General features: G+C 39.4%; 1 protein-coding gene across 1 annotated transcript in view; it reads left to right on the forward strand.

The window, feature by feature from the left end:
- Positions 1-12,024, forward strand: part of adam19a (ADAM metallopeptidase domain 19a) — a 438,676-nt gene that overhangs the window by 361,565 nt on the left and 65,087 nt on the right. Inside the window, exons 15-16 of the mRNA XM_030162481.1 lie at positions 202-310; positions 6,885-7,089. Coding sequence (XP_030018341.1) covers positions 202-310; positions 6,885-7,089 — 314 coding nt within the window. The remainder of the gene's footprint in view (positions 1-201; positions 311-6,884; positions 7,090-12,024) is intronic.

The raw sequence follows: 12,024 nt of genomic DNA on the forward strand, positions 1-12,024 counted from the left end.
GCCTTGCTGTTCTTACAGTTTTATATTTGCAACAGCTCTGATTCTTAGCTGACCACCTATAACCACCGTTGCATTGGACAAACAGGTGGCTCAGTCCAGTTTCTGTGCCTCCAAGCGCTTAGTGAGTCACATTGTTAGCAGCTGCCTAACAAGTACACAGCTTGAGTCCAGAGGGTTGACTGAGTGTGTTTGTGATTCTAGGAGCGCGGCCGGCCCATGACGCCTGCTTTGAAGACGTGAATGCTGCAGGAAATGCATTTGGAAACTGTGGAAAAGATGAACATGGCAACTACATGAAGTGTGACAAGGGGTGAGATATATGTTTTTATTTGTTTTAGATAAATTCTGTAACATAAATTGCAAAAAAGTAATCTTCATTCCCCACAAATTGAATGGAGACCATTACATAAAAACAGACTTGTAACTGGCTGTTGTTCGTATTATTTTCTTGTATTTTTTATGTGAAGGCTCTCTGTTTCCTGACCTTTCCCGGTCTTCCATGTTTACCAAGATAAATGAAGTATAAAGCGCATCAATACAGCAACAAATTCATGTCATGCTCACCTCTCTGCTGCTCTGAGAATTTTTTTTTCTTTTTTGCTTTCACAAAGAGTCGTCTATCACTAATACATTTTTCTACCAGCATCACTTTATTTCTCTAGTACTTTTAAGTTACCTTCAATACATCTTCCTTTCATTGATTTTTTTCACATTCTTTTAGAATACGGATTACCTTCAGTGGCAGAAGGTCTTTATTTCTTAGTGGAAGCCACAGAGTCAGCTATTACAGGGGAGTACAAATTACATTTTTCTCATTCTTCACACTTCTTTATTATAGCGCTGAAAGTCGGTAGCTTAGAAGTCTCAATAATTTTGCAATCCGAATTTTCAAAATAAACTGTTACCTCAAAATAATTAAGTATAGAAAGTATAGGTACTATAATATGACAAAAAATGTGCATATATGAATGGTGCTCATATGTCTAGAATGTCTGGTGTTGTAATAATATCTATTATAGATTTGGAATCACTGAGTCCCACGACATGGAGGTAGTCGAAAATTAATGATTTACACATTAGGAAAAAAACAAAAAAAGGGTTTCTGATGTCCTTGATATAATAATATTTATTATAAATAATACAATTCAACATCTTTATGTAGAAATCATTTTTTCCCCAAAAGATTTCAAGATATGTGAATATGAGCGATAACTAGGCAGAACTTTGATCAGAATTACAAGCTCTTTCCTCAAAATGATTAGATCCTAATCCTGATCATGTAATCCAATAAACCTCCATAGATGACAAAACTTGGCTCAGTGGCAGGAAATTTTTAGCTGAAATACAGTGATCGAACTGTTTACAGCAGTGGCGGCTGCTCGTCTTTCAGAGAGGGGAAGCTCATTGTCGGCTTACATAAAAAAGTCAAGTTATTTAAACATAAATTCGGCCCTCCGTTCCTTTTTAAGAAAATGGTCAGTGACCTTATCGTACCAAGTAAACAAGAAAACTTTGAAATTATGTTAAATTGAAACAAGGAAGTACAATGAGTGTGTTTTATTTACAGTGCAAGAAATGAACAAGTAATTTCGTAGTGGTTTCTCTCCCGATTTCACAGCAGAATGCGCGACGGTATTAAACTGAACTGTGTCAAGTGAAGGAGTAGATCTCAAACTAGCGGTCAATCAAACGGGATTCAGCCTTTCGACTGATCCTCAAGTCAGCACGTGGAAGCCTGGTGTCCAGGCCAGCCAAGGTCCGCCCACAGCTCCATTCACCCCCAGAGACGCCGGGCGTCCGGGGGCGGGACAACATCGTGGCAGTTATCCAATTACCGTCCAGTTTTGAGGCAATGAAAAAACCTGTTCCATGAAGTCCCATTGAAGTGCATGGGCGCAGGGCTTCTACGGGCAAATGCACTGACCATAGATCGTATGAGAAAACAGCGCAACAGGAATGTATGAGAAGTGAACAACATCGAGTCTGTTGGTTTGTGATAAAGCTGATTCTGAACGCACTCGTCTGTGAGATGAACGTGTTCTAACACATTTGTAGTCAGTGAAATGTCAACACAACGGTACATATTTAACCATTTAATTTTCGTAATTTTAGGGGAAGCCAAGCTTCCCTTGCAGTCTATGAGAAATCACCTCTGGTTTACAGGAGCACAATTTTTTGTATAAAAAAACAAAACAAAACAAAAAACTGAAATATCAGTGAGTTCAGAGGTCAGACCGATCAAAACGTTACTGATAACAACCAGCCTCAGGTACAAACTTTATGCCCTGTCTGCAATACACCTGGGTCTCTCATCCACACAGAAACAGCATTTTAGGTCACTATACTAAAACTCAGACTCCACTCCAAAGGTAAGATTTGATTATATCCAAGTAGACCCAGAAAACAAGGAATTTAGGAAACAGTGAAAGAAGGGGGGTTTTATATTAGCTCTTGCAACTTCAGCAGGATAGGTTAGATCAGGTGGTTAAGTCTGTGTATGACCTGCAGTAGATCACAGTCAACACCGTCAGGCTAAGGAGACACACATGTTAAAAGCAGTTTAAAAATGCACTTAAAAGAACCTGAACCAATACTTTTAAGTAAACTTTATGACTTTAACTGATGCTCAGCTTCATGACAGCAAACGCCTCTGCCAGAAGCAATGGTCATGTGGATAGGCTGTTAAAAAGGAGGGAAATAGCGGCTCAGAATAATATCTGTATTAGTGTCTGAGGTCGGTTCGCCTTCAGCTTTGTTGTTTCTACAGGGTTGAAATGAACACATATATTTATTTCTCATTCTCTTTTCTTCACACACAACAAGAAAATACAGGAAATATGTGCATAGCCTTAAAAGACACAAAAACTAAACTAAATGTGTTATATAGGCTTAAGTCACTATTTAGTGTGACCTCTGACCCCATGACAAGAATCACCACAGTTAGAAACATCTGACATGTGTTGAATGAAACCTGGTATAAAACATCAGAAAATTAATGCAATAAATCTCATATTCTCAGAACACAAAGGGTTAAAGGCATGTTAAGTGCAAAGGGAGGTCACATTAAATACATCCACTTTGGTTTATAGAAGCTGTTTTATTCCCAGAAATTGTTGTTTTTCCTGCTGTACATACTCCACATATGTCAGATTGGATTTAAATACAGAAGCTCAGAAATGCATGTGTGCACATTAGAACTTTACTAAACTAACTAACCTAATATTGGACTAGGACTTCTGCACAATACTGTTTATGGGAGGGCACAGACCACAAATCATGACACATGGTTTCCTCCATTTTTGTGGATTGGTTCACTGGTTCCTTTATTTTCTTTTTCAAATTAGTGACTGTTACCATTGTAAGTTGGATGTTAGCCGAGGGCTTTCCAGCATTAAAGAAAGTGAAAAACAATTCCAGCCTCACTGCCTTTTAATGGATGTGCTCAAAATTCTAAGGGCTTCCTTCTTTAAAAATTGGAGCAGACCCAAACTTGAAGTCTTTGCTTTCCACCAGCACTTATTAAAGCTGGTTAAAACCTGTGAGTGGAAAAAGTGTTTTAATGTGATAAAAGTGCTCAAATATATTCAGTTGTGTGTAAGCATAAAGGAAAAGAGCTTAAACTCTGCCATGCAGGAAGCATCCTCCAGGCCTTCCTCAGACAATAAGTAGGGATTATACATTTATTATGGTTATTGTATGGTTTTTCCCAGAGTTCACCAGAGATTTCATGTTGGAGTTTTATAAAATTAAGAAAGAAAAACAATGGGCAGCACTGAAGCAGCAAAAGCGACAGAACAACCAGCTATATCCTGCCAAGCTCCATAAGTGCCGGATGCTACACTTTCCAAATTACACCACTCAACATTAAAAATTACAAGTCTCAAGCTGCTTGCCCTAGTGCCCCCACGTGGCCAACAAGTTACAGCTTTCAACTAATGATGGAAAAACAAGTCCAGTTCTTCCATTGTCACAGTTTATATTCATAAAAAACCATTCACTGTAGTTAGAAAATTGCTTTTGGTGGCAACATTCAGAAGCTGCTGCTGATCAACCTTCTGCTGAAGCGACTGTTTCATCATTCACACACACATATTCGCACTGTGTGTACACTGTCAACACAGACCTCTCGGAGACAGTTTCCATGGCGCAGTGCCAGAGCTAATTAATGAAGCCAAATTAGCGACTAAGCTATGTAAATGAGGCTGCGGATTAAGGTGGTTGATGGCTGCCTTGTATGATCCACCACTGCCCAAATCCATTATGGACTCCCACAGGAGTCATTAAAGTGTTTTCTGGCCACAGTGAGTCAGAGAGCTGATTAGAGGATATGTAAATGCAGTATGTACTCGCTATGAAGACGTGTGAATAATGTGCACAAAGACTGGTATCTGCCCATCACCCTGTAAACCTCTGCGTTCGTTCGGTCTCTGGATAGATGTTTTTGTGTGTGTGCGTGCGTGTGTGCATGCATGTGTGTGTGTAAATTTCCATATTAATGTTGAAGACGCGGCTGTGGATGAAAGTAAAATAAAAGAGGCTGTTTCTCCTCATCAGAGAGTGTTTGATTTGGTCTTTACAATCTGAATATTCACATGTTGGGAGGCCCCGAAGGCTGTAAAACCATATTCAATGAGCACTGACCTGATGGTGCGGGTTTAGTTTCCTTAAAAAACTACTGAATTTTAAGACCCACCATATAGTTCTTACTGTTTGTATAGTTCACTTTTTTCACTTAGTGCAGTATTTCCCCCATGAAGCTGATGTGATGGAAGCAGCAAAATGTTCAAGAGTAGGGATTTGAGTACGTTTGACAAGAGAGAAATTGTGATGGTCAAATCACTGGGTCAGAACATCTTCAGATCTTATTGTTCATTCCCAGTATAAAGTGTCCAGTACCGACCAAAAGTATCTGAAGAAAAACAACTAGATCTCAACCAATCGAGCATCTGTGAGCTCAAACATTATTACCACCTGTCTAATATTGTGTAGGTCCCCCTTTTTCCACAAAACCAGCTCTGACCTGAGGCCTAGACTCCACCAGACCTCTGAAGGTGTGCTGTGGTATCTGGACCAAGACGTTAGCAGCAGATCCCTGAAGTCCTGGAAGTAGAGATCAGGACCTCCATGGATCAGATTTATTTGTCCAACACCTCCTACAGATGATCAATAGTCCTGAAGTTGGCATGTCCTTCTTTTGTCCATTATTGGTCAGTTCTAACAACTGCAGACCAGGAACACCCAACAAGACCTGCAGTTGTGGAGATACTCTGACCCAATCATCACCGTTACGATATGGACCTGGTCATAGTCATTCAGTTCATTTTGCTGCTTCCAATACATCAGCTTTGACTAAATGTTCACTTGCTGCCTAATATATCCAACCCAGTGAGAGGTAACACTCTAATATAATAATCATTATTATGCCGCGTTTCCACTATCTGGTAGGCCTGACTCAACTCTGCCTTTTTGCGTTTCCATTACATAAAAGAACCTGGAATCTGGTACCCAGTACCACGTTTTTAGTACTTGCTCTGCCAAGGATCTAAAAAAGGTGAAGAGATACTAAAATGTGACGTGTGAACACTGCAGACCACTGACTGGTCAGAGAGTTTTCCCTGCTTCATTGCATCATCAATGTGCAACACACCAAAAAACAGATTCCGAAGTTTACAGAAAATATACCGGTAGGCTAATCCATGATGACAGCCCACAAAACAACACCATGTTCAGTCGAGGAGGTTCAGACATTTCTGTCCTTGGTGGCTGATGAGAAGATTCCGCGTGAGCATGACAGGACAACACGCAATGAGCAAGTTTATCGGCAACTCTCTGAGTAGACATCACGGAAGTTATGCACAGCATCGCTATGACGACCAGGTCTTTAGTATCCTCTAATGGAAACGGTCTAATGAAAACGGTCTCCAGGAATAGTACCAGGTACAGTCTACTCTCGTTATACCGCCAACTTCCGTTCACGGCCAAATTGGCGGTATAGCGAAAATGGCGTTACAACGGGTTGCGTCCATAATGTGCATGTCTTCACTATATGATGTCTATGCTGCCTCCGTTAACCCGTTCTAATTGCGTTTCTAAATAAATCTTGATTCTGTTATGTTGTAAGGGATCATTTAAAGTGGGGAAACATTTTAAGCATTATTATACCATGTGGGGAAATGACACCCCATCATCTTGAGGCTTTGGCTTAATCCCACGTCCTCTTCCCGACATCCTGACCTACTGAGTGTTCTGCGATAAATGAACGGTGGCCGTTCCGTAGACCTACTCGTAGCTTGTCGCGATCAGCGTCTGGCGTGTTTGTTTCAGTGCATTGTTAAAATTTATGTGTACTCGATGGCAATCACGCTGGCGGTATAACGGTCGGGAAATCAATGGTATAAGTGTTGTTTGTGCATGGAACTGGGCTGGTGGATGGCGATAGGCGGAAATGGCGGTAGCTAATGGAATAATGCATTGGGGATTTTTGTGCAATGGTTTTGGTCGGCGGTGAGCGAAAATGGCGGTATAACAGCGGGCGGTTTAACGAGAGTAGACTGTACCTGAGTTGAGTCAAGTCGAGTCAAGCCAGTACCACATAGTGGAAACGTGGCACAATTACCACTTCTCCTGTCAGTGGTCAGAATGTTATGGCTGATTGGAACACATTTTGTGAGTACTACTAATAGGAGCATTGATAAAATAAGTTTACATTTTGTACAGTTTTGTTTGATTTTGGAACATACTGATGATGAACCCTTTGCTCATGGGCAGACTCTAGAATCTCACAGTTAAAACAAAAGAAGCATTTCTTGTGGGTAAGGGTTAAACTGGATTCGCCTTTTAAAAGAGAAATGTTAATTAAATCTTCGTGTTGTGTTTGTGTGCAGAGATGCCAAATGCGGGAAGATCCAGTGCCACAGTGCTGCCAAGAAACCCAAAGGCACCAATGCTGTGCCCATCGACACCACCATCAAGACCAACGGCATTGAGGTGAAGTGCAGAGGAACCTACGTGTACAGCACCCAGGACGGCCAGGGCGACCTGCCTGACCCAGGTCTTGTCATGACCGGCACCAAGTGTGGAGAGGGAAAGGTACGTCCCCACTGGGGCTTAGAAGAGCTTGGGTAATGTGTCGGTTATTTTATCAGAATAATAACAGAGCCCAAATGAAATCTGTAGAAAATATGGAAATCACTGAAGCTCATTTGCTCAATCTCTCACTGGTATTCATGTCGCTAAGTGGCAGCTCTCAATGCTTCAGACTGACTTTTCCCACAAATCATTTCACTCTTATTATTCTGACCTCACAGCAATAGTCACACTCATGCAAGGGAGCAGAGATGTGTTAAAACCATTTTTTTAAGTGGTGAGTCAGGTCGAGTTTGGGCCACAGGATTAAGAAGGTTCGGTCACCATCAATTCTCAACATAGTCATTCCTATTACTCACTTAAAACCATGTTGTAGGCTATTATTGTAATTGTTTTTAATCCCAATTCACACCCCTCTGCTTTTAACATGACAGAGAGATGCATGTGAATAAGTGCATGAGTTCAGTTCAGTTTACTCCCAAATAAATACAGTGCATAGTCAGTGTTAAAAACAGAAAGAAGAAAGCAGTGAAATGGAACAGGACATTCTGAGAAGCTATGTAGAGCTTAAAAACAGAATAATAATACAGCTAAAACTAATAGGAATCCTAAGGGGAAATTTAAGGATTTATCCAAAGATATTTTAATGCATTAGTAAAACCATCACCATCATAAAACCTGTTGTTGAGTTAAAAAAAGAAAAAGCAAGTGGTGCTAGGCACAACAAACCCCGCCCCTCCATATTGTAGCTTATTTTGGCGTCGATCCAGCTGATGTCATCATGTCTATGCATGTGGTGATGTCAGCATATCAGTTGCTTCTATATATGTGCCAAGTTTGAAGTAAAGTGAAACAAAATCCAGATGTATTTCGGTTGTGGGTGTCAAATTATGGAATAGACTTGATGAATTTAAGTTGTTTACTTCTCTGACAAAGTTTAAAAAATGCCTTAAGTATAAGATCATTCAGGAATATTAAGTGGAGATGGATGATGTGTTTTTGTTGTTAATGATTCTTTTGTTATAATGACAATGTTCGATGATGTACACATTTATTTCAATGTAAGCGGTGTGTCAGGTGAGAAGGATAGGCAAAAAATAAGCTTCTGCTCCTGGCCTGTTCTTTTTTTTGGTTTTTGTGTTTCATTGTGGTTGTTGTACTGTGTGCGGTAATTGCTGTTCAAGCCAAAAATATAAACCATTCATTTATTCATTTATTCAAAATTGATGTTTTTATAGACATTTGAAATTTTGCCCATCATAAGTAAATGGAAAAAAAAAGATTTTAAAAATTCATTAAAAATTTGAACTTCGACCTACTTTTCCCAAAATGTAACCACATTTATAGGGGGTCACTGGCAATCTATAAAACCAATTTAGTGTGAATTCAACGAATAGTTTTTCTGCTACAGACATGTGAAATTTCACCCATTATAAGTAAATGGAGAAAAAAAAAAAGATTAAAAAAATTCATAAAAAATTTGAACTTTGACCTAGTCTTCCCAAAATGTATTGAGATCTATTCTGGGTCACTGGCAATCTATAAACCAATTTGGTATGAATTCAACCAATAGTTTTGCTGCTAGAGTGTTAAACAAACAAACAAACTGAACCAAAAACAGTACCCCTCGCCTCCCCTTCAGTGGGGGCAGGGTATAAATCACAGGAGTTTAGGTTCTTAAAATGGTCAGTACAGAATATTTCCAGATCTCATATCACACAATAACAGCACATGACAGACTACACTTTTTATGAGCTTCTGAGGGTATGGTTCAGTGGGTTTCTGCTATGTCACTTCCATTTAACCAGTTACTGGCATAAACGGTCACTCATGTGTCACTGCTTTAAACTGGTTTGTTATCACTGATGTGTCCAGTGAGTATTATGATATCCTGCTCCTGCTGTATGTTTGTCTCCTATGTTTTATCATCACACATCAGCACTGGTAACTACCCATCCTAGCGTGTGCAGTCGATTTGACATATTTTCGTCTCACCTTTCAGAGAAAAATTATGCAGACGTGATCCCGATTCTAAGTGGGGAAAAAAAAAAACCACACGATTCTCTTTTTATCCAGATCCATGCAGCTCTACACCTGGCTGCTGTTTTGACTGACACACAGGTGAAGATGCAGCATAGAGTAAACAGCTGCCACTGCACATCTCAGGCACAGAGGGTTTAAAGCTGAGCGCATGATGAACGTCCTCAAGTGGCATTCATCATGCTGAAACAACCTAGTTATAAAAAGTTAGTGTGGTGAAGGGAGCCTGGTATACACAATAGTGGCACATTTACTTATGAAGCACATCACATTATAGATTACAAAAGGCAGATTCAGCTCATCATCTATTTTCCAGTAAAAAAGGGGAAAAAAAATGAAATAAAATAAATCACACTCTTTTCTATTTAAACTGAGAGATTCATGAATAAAATGTAGTTGCGGCGGTTAAATGTAGTACATTTTGTGTAGCTGTAGTCTTTTTTACGTGGCTTATTGAGTAAGTAAGAGAGTCATTCTATAGTAACATGAAAATAAATATCAAATAAGCCTTTCAAGTTTTTTCTTCATTTTAAATGAAAAAGATTTCTTATTAACTGGTCTGAGCCTCCTGTCATTTTGCAAAAGCAAGTGGAGTTATTTTGTTGTAACTCAAAAGGAATTGCATAATTGTTTGAAGAAACAGCGTGAATGAACCCAAGAGTCATTTTCAATGTAAGAGACGGAGCTCTCAGTGTAAAGATGCTGATAACAGGCTGATCTACAATGGGCTACTGTAATACTTATCAGGGAGGACATTTCACAGTCAGCTTTAGCCAGACAAAAATAAAACTTTACTGTTATGTGCTACTCTGACATAGCAGTGGCGCATCTGGATGCAGAGAACCTTTTTTCCTGCCAAAGAGTGTTTGCATTGCACAATAATATTGTGGTCTCCTCTGCCCTCTATGAATGTGTAATGATCCTTGAATTCTAAGTCCTGCCCCGGCTGTGTGTCGCCTCCATCATCTCGGTGCTGTGTGTGGACAGGTTGACTACATTGTGTGCTTAGTCTGCTGTGATGCAGATACGCTCAAGCTTATGGGAAATCAGTGATGCATTTGAAATTTCAGATAGAATAATGCAGAAAATGCAATCCAAATGCAAATTCAACTCATCTGTACTCTGAACTCCTTTTAAAATTGCTAAATGCAGTATTTGATTCCCATATGTTTATGCATTTTCAGCTGCACCAGTATGGAGAGAAATTTGTTTCTTTATTCATCAATCAAAAAGAATGAATTTGCAACCAAAAAAGAGATTTGAGAGCAAAACAGGTGTGTTTTCTGGTATAGTAGGAACTGTAACGTTTTGGTACCGCGAGTACTATGCATCACTAATGTTTAAATCCCAGCCATATGTTGTAAACTCCTCCCTGTAACTCACTCACTCATTTCGTACTCTGGTTAGGCTGTGAATGTACAGGCTATAGCCGACGCTATTTAGTGTAATCCATTACTTATGAGATACATTTCAATTTCAAAGAGCAATAGACTATAAACTGACCTCCCAGTAACATAACACAACGGAGAAGTGAATCTAACGCGGAAGCTGTAGCCGGCAATGGAGCCAGGTTAAACCCACCAATAAAAAAGTCTTCTCTCATCCATCAGCGTAGGCTCCGCCCATTAAGTGCAGTTAAATTCGCAAGCAAAAGTTTTTAATTCACAAGCAAAGAGGACTTATTTATAAGCAACATGACCTTTTTTTGATCGCCACTTACTGTCTTTTGCTCTCAAATCTGTTTTTTGGTTGCAAATCTTTTCTTTTTAATTACAGATCCATTCTTTTTGACTGACGAATAAAGAAACAAAAGTCTCTCCATACACCAGCATTTTAATCATCTGCTTTTAAAATAACCTTACCTTTTACACTGATGCGTGGACTTCCACTCATAAACTGGACATACTTGCCATACCCATCTGTCTGCTCTGTTTCAATATTCTTGTTTTTTGGTGTCTGAGGAACTCAGGGATTATGAACTTCTTTTGTTTTTTTTCCACTGCACTACAATCACAGAATAGTCTTGAACTCTGAAACATTTAATGCAGGGATACTCTCTAATGCCAGGTGTGAACAGATGCACTTACAGCTGGCCACATGTGTTAGATGTGTTTAGAGCTTATTTGTACTCATCCACAACATGACAGAGTGTATAATGTGTTTCATTCAAAGAGTGACTCAACTTCCTGGCAGGTTATTTCATCATCTGACCTGTGCACCTGCTTCTTGTTCTTTTCATTTTTTGGTGAAATTGGATGAACGCATCCAGAAAGAACGTCATAAATTTCCAAGTCTATTTTCTGTTCTTGTCCCTGTTAATCATTTAGAATCTCCTGCTAAATGCACTTTGTATCAGCCCACTTCATACAAAGTAAATGTTTTGAACCAGAAGTGCTCTCATCTGTATCAGCTGTGGGTTGTTTTTTTGTTTGGTTTTTTCTTTCCTCATACACAGATTGCAAATAGAGGAGAAAGTTCCATGAAAGCCAGGTACAGACACACAAAAAGTATGCAAAATAAATACTGAATTATGCCTGTGAAATGCATATATATGAAAATAGACACACAGGGTAATATCTGCCTTCTCTTCTATTCCACCAGTAAATTCTGTTTCTCTGTTTGTTGATATTGCTTTCTCTATACAGCGCATTCCAGCTGCTTGAATTCCATCTTAGCTGTTGTGCGGACTGTACTGAAAGGACTGAATAGTGCTGCATGAGTAATATGTTATAAAAAGGCAGCAGAGAATATTGTCTGTGATTCAGCATGATGGATTTTGAGTCGTCATATTGAACAGGTCTTTTCATAGTAAGAACTGCACACATAGCACAAAGACGCCGCTTCTAAACGCACAATCGCGCATGCACTTAAGCTACACTAACAGTAGTAATAATGACA

This window comes from Sphaeramia orbicularis, chromosome 18 (assembly GCF_902148855.1).
Source record: "Sphaeramia orbicularis chromosome 18, fSphaOr1.1, whole genome shotgun sequence".
Lineage (NCBI taxonomy): Eukaryota > Metazoa > Chordata > Actinopteri > Kurtiformes > Apogonidae > Sphaeramia > Sphaeramia orbicularis.